Raw genomic sequence first — 18,812 nt, 5'->3', positions numbered from 1 at the left:
TAACAGATGTAAGGACTGCCTCCAGGAACGAAGTGTCCAGGTAACTTTACCTCTCCCTGATGCATTGCAGTGCAAGAAACTCAGACTCCAGCTGCTCAGCTCTGAGCTGAATTTCCTCAAACTGCAGGCACTTACTACAGATGTGGGTGCCGTGGTTCACGAGTTTCCTGCAGCTCCCACATGCTTCAGCTGAAACTCATCACTTGCTCTGTCATCTTTAACTTGTATAATTTAACTAATTAGGTTTCAAGTTTAGGAATATCACAACAATTATTTGTAGTTACATTAAGTAGTTAACTAGTTAAGCTATACATTTAATACAATACTTATACCTCCCTGTACCAGTTTAAACTACTGCCCCCATTTAGAGAGAAAAAAACCTTTAAAACTCACCAACTTGCTTACCTAATTAATGCCTATGGGTTTTGGCTCACAGGTCTTTATACTTGATCAATTTAGATTAAATTAAAAACTTACCAAAAGAAACTCACCCCACGTTGACTCTTTGTCCTGTGACTTCACTTCCAAGACAGCCCAATCCCACCTACATTGAGGTTAAAATTATGCTCTTTTTTATTAAAAAACCAAGGATTATATCCTCCGGGAAAGCATATCTTAAGTACAGAAAAAAAACTTCCTCAGTTTGTAAAAATAAAAAAAAATGCTTCTTTCAATTTTCACCAGCTGCATAAAAATCAGAGTAAGCCTCTTAGGATCAATCTTTAAAACAATGGAATAGTAGACAGAATCCCACTTTCCATTGATATCACTGTTCCTTTCATTCTGAGTTCGTGAATATAGGTATGCTCAGAAATCACAGGACCCACAAATGCTCTCCAGGTTCTGCCATTTAAGTATCTATAAAATAATGATTCCAAAGATTGAATTGAAGATTAAAATGTAGCCAATTAGGAAGTGTTTTTAAAAAAAACACTGCAAACCTCCCAGTACTAAACAGATTACAGCAGAAGTCAAGCCTTCCCTGTTATCCTATGTCAATTTAAGAAATAATGTGCCACTTATTTTTCTTTTAAGCCTATCCATCTGTTTTCATGTTATAGATCAGACTTAGAATTAGTTGTGTGAAGTCTCCAATTTGATCAGGAATTCTTTTACAAGAAATAAAACAAATCTACTTATGCTGAATTTAAAAAAAAACACCCTTGACCTTTACTTACAGTACAAAAATATCAACACCGTTTTTTTGAGTACTAATATTTATTGCACTTGGAATGTCCCTAGAATATTTACACATGATGTAGCATAAGTTAATTGGATGTGTCATTAATTCTACTAATAAAACAGTTATTTTTAAACCACAAATTCAAATGCTGTACATGAAGCACTTAATGTTAATGAAACCTATTATCCCAAAGCAAGTGCCACAGGTGCTTGTCAACTCGAAATCATGTGACAGTTTACAAATGGAACCCATCAAGCTTATCCAGAGAAGAGGCCAACATCAGTACAAAAGTGATCTTTATGAACCTTCATCTGCAGCTGTCTCTTATTAAATAAGCCATGAGAGTGAAACAAAATCATCCAAGCTCCGACAAGACGATTCAAGAGATTTTGTTTCAAAACGTTTTCCCTTGCTAATGACGTGTAGCAGGTTAGATCAGTGGTGGCATTCACACCTGAGTCAGAGCCCATAATGCATCTGAGCACAAACTAGGCTGACATTTCAGTGCAATAATGAAGGGGTGTTGCATTGTCAGAGATGCCAGATGCCATTATTCAGATGAGATGCTAAACCAAAACCCTGTATACCTGTTCTGGTGTAGACCGGGAAGTTCTTCTGATATCTTGCCCAACACTTATGCTTTGACCACCAAAAACAGATAAACCGATCAATTATCTTTCTGCAGTTTGTGGGCTTCTGCATATGCCATATTTGCCTGCATAATAGCAACGGCCCTTCAAAAATAAACAACTGGCTGAAGCATGTTTCACTGAAATTTTTCACCCCTCCTTTTTATTCCCTGAAGACATGGACATCATGATAGGGTATAGTTCAATGGGGACAAATCAGCCTCAGGTGCTTCATTAAAGAATTAGATGTCCAAGCTTGGAACAGGGTTTGAACTCAAAATCCTCCAACTCAGAAAAAGTATTACCATGGTGTTTAACTGGCACACAATTTATTAAAATCAGAATTGGAATTCAAAGATGTGGACAATTAGTTAAAAGCTAACAAATTACTGTCTTCCAACAAGTGTAGTTCATAAGTCCTGCATACCTACTTACTGCTACCAAATGAATTTAAATAAATATTACTAAAAAGGCAATTCTCAGGAATCAACAATTCAGGGTTACGTCTAATGATTCACACAATCTGATCAAGAACCAAGAGAGCATATAAATCTCATTGGTATATAAACAATCCTCATGCTGTCCTATTTATCCAAATGGAAGGAAGCATACCAGATTTCTCAAAATTCAGCTCAAATGGTTTCACAAAAGCCGTAAGATATACAGTGATGGAACTGGTATGATATATAAAAAGACGTACTAAAATTAACCATGGAATCATATGTTTAACATTTGTCCTGAAGACATGGGAGTCAAAGAGTGAAGGGGGGGAGGCAGTGGCCAAAGAGTGAGCAAGCAAAGTGATCAATTTTCAATTAGCTGTTCACTATTATACAATCACCTTCAATTTATTACTGTTTATTTATTAATTCTTCAGGGGAAATGCCATGGATCAATGGCATGCCACATTCATCCTGCCACTGTACCTTACAACCCTGCCACCATTAGGAAAATCCTCAATTACTTACAGATGAAACTAGTTTTCTTCCTCGCTTGTCTAAAATACCACAGGATATCTATTTTATAAATATTTATCGCTATGAACTAAAAATTCAGAATACCATATCAGTTTTTTTTTTAAAATATTCATTTACCAGATGTGGGCTTCTCCGGTTCGGCCAGCATTTATTGCTCATCCCTAATTGCCCTCGAGAAGGTAGTGGTGAGCTGCCTGATTGAACTGCTGCAGTCCCTGTGGTGTAGATACACTCAGTGTTGTTAGGAAGGGAATTCCAGGATTTTGGACTCAGCAACAGTGAAGGGACGGCGATATATTTCCAAGTCAGGATGGTGAGTGGCTTGAAGGGGAGCTTCCAGGTGGTGGTGTTCCCGTGTGTCTGCTGCCCTTGTCCTTCTAGATGGTGGCAGTCATGGATTTAGAAGGTGCTGTCTGAGGAGCCTTAGTGAGTTTCTGTAATGCATCTTGTAAATGGTACACACTGCTACCACTGTGCGTTGGTGGAGGAGGGAGTGAATATTTGTGGATGGGGTGCCAATCAAGTGGCTGCTTTGTCCTGATGATGTCAAGTTTCTTGAGTGTTGTTGGTGCTACTCTCATCCAGGCAAGTGGAGAGTATGCCATCACATTCCTGACTTGTGCCTTGTAGATGGTGGACAGGCTTTGGGGAATCAGGTGGAGAGCCTCTGACCTGCTCTCGTATCCACAGTATTTCTATGGCTAGTCCAGTTCAGTTTCTAGCCAATGGTAACACCCAGGATATTGATAATGGGGGGGATTCAGCAATGGTAATGGCACTGAATGTCAAGGGGCAATGGTTGGAATTCATTCTTATTGGAGACGGTCATTGCCTGGTACTGGTGTGGCACATATGTTAATTGCCACTTGTCAGCCCAAGCCTGGATATTATCCAAGTCTGGCTGCATTTGGACATGGACTGCTTGAGGTTTCAATTTACCTACTCATCCAATATATTGAAAGTTACTTGCCATAACGTTCCTATTGTATTAAAGTAACTCCAACTCAAGCTTAGCAATTGCATAGGAAATCTGATAGTAAAATCTGCTAATTTTCTGGTACAATGGCAACCAACCCACCCCATTTATCACCTTCTTAAGGCTGCTAGGTACTCAAAAACACCACCTCTCTTTTAAAAATACTCAATATAAACTGTACTTTACTAAAACTTTTGAAACGTTTCCAGGCTTTTTCAAATAATTTGAACTGATGAGTAAACCTCATGCCAAATATTTCATCACCACAGTTACTTGAACAGTACTGATGCATCTTACCTATAAAGTACATCTCTGACATGATTAAAAATCAGCTAAGAGAATTACGGTCCAGGGTAAAATGATCACAGTCAAGCCCAGGCCTTTGAGGAATGCTGAAAGCATTAAACAAAACTTTCAATGAAAGCACTAAAATAGAAACAATATTCAATAACAGTTACTAGTTTCTTACTTCAAAAAACAGGTAACCAGCTGTTGAAAAATAGGGAGTTGTGGGGGGAGGGGGCCAAAGGTGGTGATTGGTACCTCAACCATCTCACTGACATTTAAGGGGCTGTAGGATTCAATTTTCAGATGGGACTGTACATCAAGCAGCAGTATTCCTGCATATTTTGGGCTTAAATATGCAAACTGAAGTTGTAGGACCCCACACACATTTTTCAGGTACTAATGGTTGGATTGCACCTTGGCAACCTCTGCCCATTTATAAGCTTGGCAACAAGCAACCTGAGCAGCTGTCCCTGAAAGGGCCACTTATGGTCTCTCACTAAAGAAAAGGTCCAGAAACATTTGTGGGTTCAGGAAGAGCAGGAACACTGCCAACCTGTGCTGTGTTGAGATTGGGACTACCCTTCACAAGGCCTGTCCTGTTGAGCAGCTCAGCTTGGGAAGCAGCCAATTTGCCACCCTCACAAGCAGTGAGCTGCAGTAGGATGCTTAGCTTGCATTCAAATGGGTCCTGAACCTGAAAATGGCATGGGTCTCCAAATGCCTGGCTGGCTTTGAACAAGCAGTACAACAATGCTGCCAAATTCAAGCAGTTTCTACAAAGTTGAATTTACAGAATCCAATTTCTTCCCTTTCTTAAGTAATGGGATGTGCCAATACTTGTCAATCCATAGAAACTAACTTGTATCTCAATAAACTATTGAATACTTAAACCAGTGGTTCACATACAGTCCCCCACAGTTCTCGGAGTATTGAGGTACATGGCCATGGCACCAACAGCCATAAGCACATTCTTAGCTAAACCATTTTTACATTTACTTCTAATGTAGAAACTTTCAGTTACGTACCTATCATAAACAACAATAACTTGTAATTATATATAAGCTTTTTGTAGTAAAATGTGCCAAGATGCTTCACAGGAATGTTCTCAAATAAAAATCTGACATGGAGCCACAGGAGATATTAGGCCAGATGAGCAAATGTTTAGTCAAAGAGTAGATTCAAAAGCGTGAATTTAAAAGACAAAAAAGAGGTAGAAGGACAGGGATTTAGGGAGATAATTCCAGGACTCAGGGCTTTGGCAATTGAAAGCACAGTCAATAGTTAAGCGATTAGTCAAGAGGCCAGAATTGGAGCAGTGTAGATATATAAGGTTTTAAGTTTGAAGAAGATCAGAGATAGGAGAGGTGAGGCCATGGAGGAATTTGAAAACAACAGATGGGTATTGTAAAATTAAGGCATTGCTTAAGCTGGAGACAAAGTTGGTCAGCATGCACAGGGATGATGGATGATTGGGACTTTACGCACCCTGGGACATGAGCAAGAGTATTCTGGATGACCATATGTTTGTAGACGGTAGAAAATAGGATGACTAGAATGACATCGGAGTAGTCAAGTCTAGAAGAAACAAAGGCATAGTTGAGGACTTCATCAGCTGGTGAGCTGAGGCAGGGGTGGAATCAACCAATGTTACAGGGGTGGAACCAACTGGCCTAAGTGATGGAAGATTCAACAATGCTATACTGAAAACTAATACAAGATATCCATTTACAGGAACATCCCATTTTTTGTGGATGCATTTCTGGATACTACAGAAATCAAAAATTATCAAAACAATTTTTTCAATTTAAATGTATGTAACATCAGAAGTGCTCAGAACCCAAGATTATTGGCCCCAATATATAACATAAGCATGAAATAATTCCCAGGGATGCCCAGTCCCGAGCTGCTAGATCTGTTCAAAATCTGTCCCATTTGGCACAGTGGTGATGCCACACAGCACAGTGGAGGGTATCCTTAATGTGAAGGCAGGACTTCATCTCCACAACTGCTGTGTGGCGGTCACTCCTACCGATACTATCATGGACAGATGCATCTGCCACAGGCAGGTTAGTGAGAATGAGGTCAGAAATCTTTTTCCCTCTTGTTGATTCCCTTACCACCTGTCATAGACCCAGTCTAGCAGCGATGTCCTTTAGGACTTGGCCAGCTCGGTCTTGGTGATGAACATTGAATTCCCCCACCCAGAGTACGTTCTGTGCCCTTGTTATCCTCAGCGCTTCCTCCTAGTGGTGTTCAAGATGGAGGAGCACAGATTCATCAGTTGGTCGGGGGGTGCGGTATGTGGTATTCAGCAGGTAATTTTCTGTGCCCATGTTTGACCTGATGCCATGAGACTTCATGGGGTCTGGAGTCAATGTTGAAGACTCCCAGGGCAACTCCCTCCCAATTGTATACCACTGTGCTGCCTCTGCTTGGTCTGTCCTGCCGGTGGGACAGGACATACCCAGAGATGGTGATGGTGGCGCCTGGGACATTATTTATAAGATATAATTCCGTGAGTATGACTACGTCAGGCTGTTGAGTCTCGCTAGTCCGAGACAGCTCTCCCAATTTTGGCACTTGCCTTCGGATGTTAGTAAGGAGGCATTTGCAGGGTCAACAGGGCTGAGGTTTCCATTGTCGTTTCCGGTGCCTCGGTCAATGCCAGGTGGTCCGTCCGGTTTCATTCCCTTCTTGAGGCATTGTAGTGGTTTTATACAACTGAGTGGCTGGCTAGGGCATTTTAGAGGGTACTAAGAGCCAACCACATTGTGTGTCATAGAGTTTACAGCACAGAATGAGGCACTTCTACCCATCGTGTCCGCACCAGTTATCAAACCCCTATCTACACTAATCCTGTCTTCCAGCACTTGGCCATTGTTTGTGGGTCTGGAATCACATGTAGGCCAGACCAGGTAAGGACAGCATATTCCCTTCCCTAAAGGCCATTAGTGAACCAGATGGGTTTTTACAACAACCAACAATGGTTTCATGGTTAAAAACAAAAAAACTGCGGATGCTGGAAATCCAAAACAAAAACAGAATTACCTGGAAAAACTCAGTAGGTCTGGCAGCATCGGCGGAGAAGAAAAGAGTTGACGTTTCGAGTCCTCATGACCCTTCGACAGAACTTGAGTTCGAGTTCGAGGGACTCGAACTCAAGTTCTGTCGAAGGGTCATGAGGACTCGAAACGTGAACTCTTTTCTTCTCCGCCGATGCTGCCAGACCTACTGAGTTTTTCCAGGTAATTCTGTTTTTGTAATGGTTTCATGGTCATCATTAGGCTTTTAATTCCAGACTTTTATTGAATTCAAATTCCACCATGGTGGGATTTGAACCCAGGGTCCCCAGAGGATTACCCGTCCAGCAACAACGTCACTACGCCACCATCTCCTTCTCTGCTTTAAAGACTCATAGATTCACCAGTCCTATTCACTTATGTAATGGTAAGTAAACATGTGTTACAAATGGTTCTACTTCTTTAGAAGGGGAGAAAAGTATTTTAAAAAAGGGGATGCTGTAATATGCCTTTAAGGGTTAGCAGCATGCTATCACTAAAACGAAGTGTGTCCTGTGATCCAGTCTTAGTTTCACTTTTGCCTATGAGCAGAACACAGCACTCACAGCTCTATTGTTGATGTCTTCAAACTTTCTATGGATATGTTTTTATTTGCCTAGTTCAAATAAATATGAACCCACAACATGTTAACACAATCCTTTGAGTGATTGGTGCCTTTACATCATTACAAAAACACAACAGCATCAATAAAAACATAATTTACATCGAGCCACAATAAGAAACATACAGAATCATAGAATGGATACAGCACACAAGTTGGCCATTAAGCTTAATTAAAGGGGTAGGTTTCAAGGAGCATCGTAAAATTTAAGAGAGATTTAGGGCCAATGCAGCTAAAAGCTTAGCCGCCTTTGGTGCAGCAATTAAAATCAGGGATGCACAACAAGGCAGAGTTAGGGTAGTGTAGAGATCTTGAAGGCTTGTAGGGCTGGAGATGCTTAGAGAGAAAGGAAGGGGCAGGACCATAGAGGAATTTGGAAACAAAGATGAGGATTTTGAAACTGAGGTGTAGTCAGACAGTAAGCCAGTGTACATCAGCTAGCACAGGGCTGATAGGTGAATGAGACTTGGCATGATTTAAGATATGGGCAGCAGAATTTGGGTGAGCACAAGTTTAGGTAGAGTGGAAAATGGAAGGCTGGCCACTTGGAATAGTTAAGTCTGGAGGTTAACAAAGGCATAGACAAAGTTTTCAGCAGCAGATGAGCTGAGGCAGAGTCTGGGTCAGGCAATGTTAGAGGTGGAAGCAAGCAGCCTTTGTGGCAGATCAGATGCCAGGTTGGAAATTCATCCCTGGATCAAATGTAACACCAACGTTATGAATGGTGTGGTTCAGTTGCCAAGGGTGGAAACGGTGGCCAGGAAATGGAGTTTGTGGCAGGGGACCAAAGACAATTGCTCAGTCTTTCCAATCTTTAGTTGGACAAAATTTCTGTTCAAAGCTTGAAAAGTCCCTCAGTGCAGAAGCCGAGGGAAGGAAGCAGAGAAGATATCTGGGAGACACTTAGTGCAATATGAAGGTGGCCAACATAAAACAAGAATTTTAAAAAGGTGAGAGAGATGGTGAGATCCTCAAAGGAGACGAAGTTGCCAAAGGAGTATGGAGACAGACAAAGGCTTCAATGGCATAAGGGCTTCACTACTACCATGGCAGTTTGAGTGGAAATAGTGTGGAAAGTATAGCTCCAGAGGGCGGCTCCGGCAAGGGGAAATGTGTCATTGTCCCTCAGCCATGTCTTCTGCAAGGCCATGATTTTTTTATTCATTCATGGGATGTGGGCATTGCTGGCTAAGCCAGCAGTTGTTGCCCATCCCTAACAGCCCTTGAGGTGGTAGCAGTGCCTTCTTGAGCCTTTGCAGTCCATGTGGTGTAGGTACACCTACAGTGCTGATCGGGGTGGGGGTTCCAAGATTTTGACTCAGCGACACAGTGAAGGAACAGCAATATATTTCCAAGTCAGGATGGTGAGTGGCTTGGAGGGGAGCTTCCAGGTGGTGGTGATCCAATGTATCTGCTGCCCTTGTCCTTCTAGATGGTCGTGGATGTGGAAGTTGCTAAGGAAGTTTGGAAAGTTCCTGCAGCACATGTTGCAGATGATACACACTGCTACCACTATCGCATCAGTGGTGGAGGGAGTGAATGTTTGTGGATGGGGTGCCAATCAAGCAGGCTGCTTTGTCCTCGAAAGTCTCAAGGTCTTTGAGTGTTTTTGGAGCTACACTCATCGAGGCAAGTGGAGAGTATTCCATCATAGTCCTGACTTGTACCTTGTAGATGGTGGACAGGCTTTGGGGAGTCAGGAGGTGAGTTACTCGTCACAGGATTCCTAGCCTCTGACCTGCTCCTGTAGCCACAGTATTTATATGGCTAGTCCAGTTCAGTTGCTGGTCAACGATAATCCCCAGGATGTTGATAATGGAGGATTCATCGATGGTAATGCCACTGAATGTCATGGATGTCAATGCGATCATCCACAATAAGCTTATGATGACAAGGAACTTGGTCAAAAGTGAACATACATTCTGGAAGGAGGTACAGAGGTCAGCAATGATAGCCTGTCCACTGGTGGAGTCCACAGGTTCAGAGCTGGGAGCAATGAGAGGTACATGAAGGAGGTTTTCAAGATTAGCCTCTGGCAGGCTTACAGGGCAGGAAGAGTGTAGGTTGGAACAATTGCTTATAGGAGGCAGTGATGAGTCCTTGAGTCTCTTGGAGGATTCTAGGAGAGGCACGGAGGGAAGCTGTAGGATTAATTACTAGAGAGTCAAGCCTGAGACAGCAGTGGCAAAGTCGGAAAGATGATGAAAAAGAATTGGAGTTTGTCAGGGTAGTGTACCAGAGAGTGGAGTAAAGGGGGTATAATGATATGAGAGTTAAAAAGTAGAGGGAAAAGGGATAGAAAAGGGGAAAAACGTGACTGATTCAGGTCCAGAGCGGCAGCCTAAACAGACACAATTGGACAATGGACAAGTAAACTACATAGGTGTGGTTAAACGCTTGATCAAAATAGCTATGCTCTGAAATGCACAGGGAATAGAGAGGCAACAACGTGAGAAAAAACTAGATTTAAAGTCAGATCAGAAAGTTTACTTAGGCTGGGCTAAATCAGCAATGAACTGATGCACCAGGTGCATGCATTGAGGTATGTGTTTTCAATAAATTTATATTTTCTATGGCCATATGGAAACAGCTGTTGCTGGTGTCGAGACATCTATATGAAGACATGACTGGTGCCTGTGGATGGATCCCCTAGGAATGCTGATGAAGCAAAGTTACAGTAATGAAGTTTAATTCTCAGTTTCACAGTTGTAGAAATAAGAATGATTTTAGTGAAACAAGTTTCCTATTAATTTTATTATAACTTTAAAGACCAGTAAGTTATATGATTGAAAACTGATTAATTCCTACGCTGCAAATCCCAACAGATTAAAAGTCTTTGTTTCAAACTCTGTTTCTCCAGCCGCCAGTAAGGTAAGATGCTTGGGACGATCTGACATTGAGGCAGCCCAAGACTGTAGAGTACATCCTTCAGAGACAGTCTCCATCACCTAGCCTTCACAAGAACAATAGTGCTACCTTGCTGAAATTGACTAGAACTGTAGAGTGGATCAATACTTACAATGTTAGTGTTCTTTTCAGTCCTGTACAGGTTGAAGCCAATGTGATTAATCAATGGCAGCATTTCATCCAGATGGATCCGGTTTAACAGTACTCACTAGTGAGCCATTTATCTCCCCAATGCTGTGAAATTCCAGGCCCCCATGATCTTTAAACAAACCCCAGTTCTGTCAAAGAGATCCAGGATACAGCCCTAGAGCAATGATTGCCGAGAAGCACCCCATACAAATGGCTGTTATAATAGAAATCAAAGAACGTAACAAATGTAACTGCTATTGTCCATTACCCCTTTTTCTAACTTAGCATTTCTAATCCTAGCTTTAGTATCCTCAATTGTGTTTTACACTTGTCCTAACTGCCTCAAGAATTTAATATTTTACAATACTGAAATACATAAATTATTTTTTCTATGAACATGCTTTTATCCATTTTGGCTTAATTTTGCTTTGAATTTCTCAAGAAATAATTAAAAAGTTCCTTGTCTTTCAAAAGGTTTGTTATTACACCTATGTATCCTCCCCAAATATTTCCTTATTAGTGCAAGTTGAGCCCTCAAAATTAGATGGTAAACCGTCTTAACCTAGATTAGTCCAACTGTTTTTTAAATTATGACAAATTTACCAAATCTTTAAAGCTGCCTGTTCAACCAGTTGACTTTGACCAACCAATAGCACAAAACATGTGATAGCAAATCAACAGGCTGTTTACACTCTCCCAGTTTTCTCTTCCCAGAATGTTTTACCCCAAGTAGAGTTAGAAGCAGAGATGATTTAAACGATAATTGTACAAGTTCAAAAACCAAATATGGGTTTGCATGGTTCCAAGTACATACCATCCATACATACAATATTGCTAAAATGGCAGAAACACTTACAATGCAAGGAGTCCCAAAGATACTTTTATATGGAAGCAAATGATTTGTTTATCTGATCACTTACCTGATAATACAATTTAATATGATGCACCAAACTGGATAAATTTTGAATTCGGAGTGACATATCATTGTTTACTTGCTTGTTCAGCCTTTGATTTACTGCTTTAGGGTTGCTGAAAAACAAGTGGCAGGAAAATGAAGGTTAAATATTCTGTTTAGAAGACAAAAAGCACTCGTATATATAGCCATACAGCTATCAATATAGTAGACATTTCTCATTTACATTTCTGTCGCCATACTTAGTGGATAGGTTTTAACAGGAACAAATTAGAACTGAAATAGAAAACATACAATTTTTTTAAAAAATGAAAAGCAGCTAGAAGACTGCCAATACAAAATTAAAGATTCATGAAAATAACCAGTTCTCAAGCAAAACTTATAAATTTATTAGTCAATGTTTTTTGGAATAAAGAACGATTGTTCTCACCAACTGAAGCTTCTAAAGTTCAAAATATGGTTTTAAATAAAATAACATGCAATAATTATTTATTTAACTATCCTATGAAAAGAAAAAGCAGATGGGATGCACAATGGGTAGAAAATCTGACATTGCTCATTTTATGTTCCTGCCAAAGTTGAAAGTTCTGCCCTGTATCCTTCCAAAATGCTTGAGTAACCAGATTATACTGGCAGTTTAACATGAAAATCAATCGAAAGACAAAAAGGCATGGATTAGGAGAGATAAAAAAGACAAATGGAATATTTTTTTAAAAATTTATAACAGCAATTTCTTGAAACTAATGGGGAGGTGATGGCAAGCTGCCATTCATTCAAGGCTAACAATGGAGTTTTTAAAAAGTATTTTGTGTGATATCATTGCTGGCAAAGAGGATTTGTTGCCCATTCCCAATTGCCCTTGAGAAGGCAGTGGTGAGTCACTTTCTTGAGCCACTGTAATCCATCTGGTGCAGGTACATCCACAGTGTTATTAGAAAGAGTTCCAGGATTTTGACCCAGTGACAGTGAAGGAATGGCAATATAGTTCCAAGTCAGGATGGTGTGTGGCTTAGAGGGAAACTTGCAGGTGGCGGTGTTCCCATACATCTGCTGAGCTTGTCCTTCTAGGTGGTAGAGGTCGTGGGTTTGGAAGGTGCTGTCGAAGGAGGCTTGGCAAGTTGGTGCAGTTCATCAAATATATGGTACACACTGCTGCCACTGTGCTTTGGTGGTGGAGGGAGTGAATGTTTCAGATGGAGTCTGATCAAGCAGGCTGCTTTGTCCTGAAGGTGTTGAGCTGGAGTGTGTTGGAGCTGCACTCATCCAGGCAAGTAGAGTATTCCATCACACTCATGAATTCTGTCTTTTAAAAGAGTGGACAGGTTTTGGGGAGTCAGAAGGTGAGAGTTACTTGCTGTGGAATTCCCAGCTTCTGACTAGCTCTAGTAGCCACAGTATTTATATGTCTGGTATAGTTGTGTTTCTGGTCGATGGTGACCTCCAGGACGTTGATGGTAGGGACTTCAGCAATGGTAATGCCATTGAATGTCAAGGGACAATGGTTAGATTTTCTCTTGTTGGAGGTGGTCATTGCCTAGCACTTCTGTGGCACAAATGTTCTTAGGCAGCATCTCAGGATCAAGGATGACTTGCATCTACTCCAATTTGATAGGTTCTGAAATGGCGGCTAAGTCCAATTCATGGTTTACAGACAGCCACAGGCGGGGCAGGTCATATTTGAAGGGTAGGGTAGACAAGTTGTTTGGAGGTTTGTACGCTCTCTCCGATGCCATGTTCTCTCTTCTGTGTGTCCTTAGTGAACTCTCTCAATGTGTTCGATGCTCTCCCAAATGAACATTCTCAGCTTTGGTTGGTCACAAGCCAGGGACTCCCATGAATCGGCAGGGTTGTTTGACCTCTTCAGGGATTCTTTGAGGACATCCCTAAAGCATTTCCATTGTCCTCCTGGAAGTGTCCATCCACAACCAAGATCAAAGTAGAGCAGTAGCTTCAGGAGTCTGGTGTCAGGCATATGAATGACATATCCTACCCAGGAGTTCTGGTTTTGAGTGATTAGCACCTCAATGCTGGACTTGGGAGAGGGCACTATTGTTGACTCGCCTTTTTGCCATTGAATTTGGAGGAGCTTGCTCAGGCACCACCAGCGGTATCTCTCCAATGCTTTGGGGTGCCTGCTGCAAGCTGTTCAAGTCCCTGAGGCATATAGGAGTGCAGGAATCCCTGCTGCCCAGTAAACCATGACTTTAGTTTCGGGTTTAAGATCCTGGTCCTCAAAAGCTCTTTTCCTCGGTCAATGGAAGCAATGATGAATTTTGTCATGTATGTCTGCCTTCATCAAGAGGAGGCCCCCCCAAGATATGGACAATGGTTCCCAATTTCATTTTGACAAGTACAAGATGCCTGTGCATGATTTTTTTTTTAAACCTAGCATGGTCATTGCACGTCAACCAACACTGTCTCAGCAAAGCGGGACCTTGATCCAACAACAAGGGGTTCTAAGACAATTGGAGGCCAGGCTCTACTGTGAAACACTGGCACACTGTGCACGATCAGACGTAGGTATGTGATCGCAGGGACACAGGTTACTACATCACCGTCCTTTGTCCGGTCCTATATCAACCTCCCTTCCTCCACCAAACAGATTCTCCCTGAAACTTTCCCTCACCCTTCCAGTTTTTTGCTGCAGTAGCCTTCTGGATCACATCTAGCTGACCACTCCACCCTCCCTCAGACTTCTCTACCTTCTACAGGACCCACCTGTCCCTTGCCCCATGCTTCCCAGAGTCACTCTCACCCTCAGCCCTTTGCTCTGGCTGCACTCCTGTCTTCCAGCCCTCCACTCCCTCCCATTCCATCTGCAGATCCCCCTATTCCTGCTCCTAGCATCTCCAGTGAGTGGGGCGGTCAGCATCACTCTTTCCCCTCTGGGGCCAAGGGCTCAGCGCTGTCACCAGTTCCCCAGAGACCATGGGGCTTATTGTTTGATCCCAGTCCCCCAGGACTGCAGGGCCCACCACTCAACACTGCTCAGCCTCCTTGCCCTCGCTCTCTCTAATGCCTGCTTCCCCTCCTCACTTCTCAGCCGAACCTCAATAAAACCCCCACTAGAGCGCTAAATCCCCCAGTAAAAGCCCTGACCTCAACAAATTAGGCCCTTCAATAAAGCCCCCATTTCAGCACCAAACTTATTTACCTTTACTCAACACTTTGTGCTGTAACCATTTCTCCCTCCCTTCCTCCCCCAGCTCTCAGGATTCTCCTCGCCCAAGTCCACACAGGGCTTTACCTTCCCCCCCAACCTTCCTGTTAAATCAGGCCCTGATGATGGTGGCCATTAACCCAAGTCTAAAACCGGAAAAAGCCACATAGCTGCCACCCAGCTTGGGCCAAACACAGCTTCTTATTCCAGGTTTTGAGGCCTAAATCTGGTTCTTTTTGTAGCCTTGTCACCCAGTCACCAGCTTCATATCTCCCCACCCACCAGTTGGACAAGGTCGATGATGCTGTTAACCATGGTGGGGGGAATTCCTTAGTTGAGGAAAAATGAAGACTTATCAGAAGTGCTTGTATGGAGGGTTGCATCATCACAGATGCAAGTGAGACAGAGGAAATGGGAGAATGGAATAGAGTCCTTACAGGAAGCAGAGTGTGAGGAAGTGCAGTCCAGGTTGCTGTGGGAGTCAGTGGGCTTATAACGAACATCTGTTGATAGGCCATTCCCAAAAAAGGAGACAGATGTCTGGGAAGGGAAGAGACAGGAAGGGACGGACCATGTAACGGTGAGGGAAGAATGGCAATTGGAGCAAAGTTGATGCCATTTTCCAGTTCAGAGCAAAAGCCATGCTCCGCCACATGCATACTCTCGACCTTGCTATCCAGCAGCACCAATTCACTAATTCAAAGCTGTCCTGCTCTTCATTTCATCCTTCGGTCATCTGACACCTGAGCAAAAAAATTGTTCTCTTCCTTTCAGGTGATAAGAATTGCAAGTTCCAGCAAAAGGCTAGCAACATGCCACCAGATCCTTCTTCCCCATCACTTTACTCTGACTCCATTCCTTCTTCCAAACTCACTCTGGCCATATACTCATGATACCCGCCAACCTTCCCCTCTCTTGATCTGAACAACCTGCCCTTTGTAAAGGACTCTATTTCCTTGGCACCGCCACCTCAGCACCAAACATCAAGCCATTGTTTCCAGCACTGTCAATGAACTCATCTCATCTGGAGGTCTTCCCTCCATGCTTCCAACTTCACAGGTCCCCAATCCCAAACAACCAGACTCTAGCTCCTTCCAAGATCCAAAATCAAAACGGTCCTGGTAGACTTATTCTTGCAGTCTGTAACTAGCCCATTGAACTAATTTCCAATCTTGACTATTTTTTCTCCCTTCATCCAGTCTTTCCCCATCTACATCTGTGACTCTTCTGATGCCCTTCATTACTTTTAACATTTTGCAATTTCCTGGCCCTAACGATCTACCCTTTACCATGGGCATCCAATCTCCACACACCTCCATTCCCCACCAGGATGATCTGAGTGCTTTCCATTTCTTCCTTGAACAGAATTCCAACCAGTTTTCATGCACCACCAGCCTCCTCTGTCTGGCTGAATTTGTTCCTTTAACTCATCACCTCACTTCCTCCAAATAAAAGTTGTTGCTATGGATACCTGCATGGGACCTAGCTATGCCTGCCTTCTTATGGCATATGTGGAACATTTCTTGTTCCAGTCCTACTCAGGAAACGTGTCTCTAAGCTCTTTTTCTAGTACATTGATGACTGTATCGGAGCTATTTCCAGTTCTCACCCCAAACTGGAAAACTTCAACTTTGCTTCCAATTTCCACCCCTCCTCACCTTCACAAGATCCACCCCCAACTCTTCCCTTCCTCAACTTCTCTGTCTCCATTTCTGGAGATAGACAATCAACAAACCTTCAGTATAAACCTAATGACTCCCACAGCTCCCTTCACTATACTTCTTCACACACAGCTTCCTGCAAGGACTCCATTCCATTCTCTCAGTTTCTCCATCTGTACTAACAATGCAACCTTCCACACCAGCGCTTCTGATATGTCCTTCCCTTTTCCTCAACCAATGATGCCCCACCTCCCACCAGCCTCGACAGGGCCCTCATCTATGTCTGACTCATTTCCTATACTTCTGTTCTCACCCTTTCCCATCTTTCCGCCCCCCCATTCCATGAATCATCCTCTGTCAGTTCCACCACCTCCAGCATGATGCCACCGCTAAACATATTTGCCCTCTCCCCTTTCAGCAATTTGAAGGGACCACTCCCTCCATGACACTGGAGTTCACTCCTCAATTACTCCCAACATCCCATCTCCTTCCTAAGGCAGCTTTCCATGTAAGCACAGGATATACAACACCTGCCCTTTTGCCTCCAAGACCCCAAATACTCCTTCCAGGTGAAACAGCAATTTAAATGTATTTTTCAATTCAGCATATTGCATTTACTGCTTTTTTTTTTTAAATTCATTCACAGGATGTGAGCTTCACTGGTTGAGCCAGCATTTGTTGCCCAATCCTAGTTGCCCTCGAGGTGGTGGTGGTGAGTTGCCTTCTTGAACTGCAGTCCATGTGGTATAGGTACATCCACAGGTGCTATTAGGAAGGGAGTTCCAGGCTTTTGACCCAGAGACAGTGAAGGGGCGTCAATATATTTCCAAGTCAGGATGGTGAGTGACTTGGAAGGGAATTTCCAGGTGGTGTTCCCATCTATAAGCTGCCCTTGTCCTTCTAGAGGGTAGTGGTCATGGATTTGGAAGATATTGTTGAAGAAGCCTTGCTGAACTCCTGCAGTGCATCGTGTAGACGATACACACTGCTGCAACTGTGCGGTGGTGGAAGGAGTGAATGATTATGGAAGTGGTGTCAATCAAGCAGGCTGCTTTGTCCTGGATGGTATCAAGTTTCGAGTGTTGTTGGAGCTGCACTCATCCAAGCAAGTGGGGAGTATTCCAACACACTCCTGGCTTGTGCCTATTAGATGGTGGACAGGCTTTGGGGAGGCAGGAGGTGAGTTACTCGTTGCATGGTTCCTAGCTTCTAACCCATTCTTGTAGCCACAGTATTTATATGGCTAGTCCACTTCAATTTCTGGTCAATGGCAACCCTCAGGACATTGATAGTTGCCTGACACTTGGGTGATGCAAATGTTGCTTGCCACTTGTCAGCCCAAGCCTAGATATTGTTCAGGTCTTGCTGCATTTGAACATGGACTGCTTCAGTATCTGAGTCGTCACGAATGGTGCTGAACATTGTGCAATCATCAGCAAGCATCCCCACTTCTGACATTATGATGGAAGGATGGTCATTGATGAAGCAGCTGAAGATGGTTGGGCCTAGGACATTACCCTGAGGAACTCCTGCAACGGTGTCCTGGAGCTAAGATGACTGACCTCCAACAACCACAACCATCTTCCTTTGTGCAAGGAATGACTCCAACCAGCAGAGAGTTTTCCCCGATTCCCAATGACACCAGTTTTGCTAGGGCACCTTGATGCCACACTCGGTCAAATGAGGCCTTGATGTCAAGGGCAGTCACTCACCTCACCTCTGGAGTTCAGCTTTTTTATCCATTTTTGAACCAAGGCTATAATGAGGTCAAGAGCTGAATGGCCCTGGCGATATTCAAATTGGGTGTCAGTGAACAAGTTATTGCTGAGTAAGTGCCGCTTGGTAACACTGTTGATGACCCCTTCCATTACTTTACTGATCATTGAGATTACACTGATGGGGCAGAAATTGGCCAGGTTGGATTTGTGTGTGTGTGTACAGGACATACCTGGGCAATTTTCCACATGGCCGGGTAGATGCCAGTACTGGAACAGCTTGGCTAAGGGCACAGCAAGTTCCGGAGCACAAGTCTTCAGTACTATTGATGGAATATTGTCAGGGCCCATAGCCTTTGCAGCATCCAGTGCCTTCAGCTGTTTCTTGATATCATGTGGAGTGAATCAAATTGGCTGAAGACTGGCATCTGTGATGCTGGGGAGCTCCAGAGGAAGCCAAGAGGAATCATCACTTGGCACTTCTGGCTGAAGATTGTTGCGAATGCTTCAGTCTTACCTTTTGCACTGATGTGCTGGGCTCCTCCATCATTGAGGATGGGGATATTTGGGGAGTATCCTCCTCCAGTGAGTTG

General features: G+C 43.1%; 1 protein-coding gene across 7 annotated transcripts in view; it reads right to left on the bottom strand.

The window, feature by feature from the left end:
• The window catches only part of LOC121292611 (girdin-like), a 334,505-nt gene that overhangs the window by 308,423 nt on the left and 7,270 nt on the right, over positions 1–18,812 (bottom strand). For all 7 annotated transcript variants that reach the window (XM_041214804.1, XM_041214830.1, XM_041214822.1 and 4 more), the window contains exon 3: positions 11,691–11,799. In XM_041214804.1, the coding sequence (XP_041070738.1) occupies positions 11,691–11,799 (109 nt within the window). The remainder of the gene's footprint in view (positions 1–11,690; positions 11,800–18,812) is intronic.

Source organism: Carcharodon carcharias, chromosome 2, assembly GCF_017639515.1.
Source record: "Carcharodon carcharias isolate sCarCar2 chromosome 2, sCarCar2.pri, whole genome shotgun sequence".
Taxonomy (NCBI): Eukaryota; Metazoa; Chordata; class Chondrichthyes; order Lamniformes; family Lamnidae; genus Carcharodon; species Carcharodon carcharias.
The sequence above is the reverse complement of the archived record's forward strand: the minus strand, read 5'-3'. Positions and strand labels throughout refer to the sequence as shown.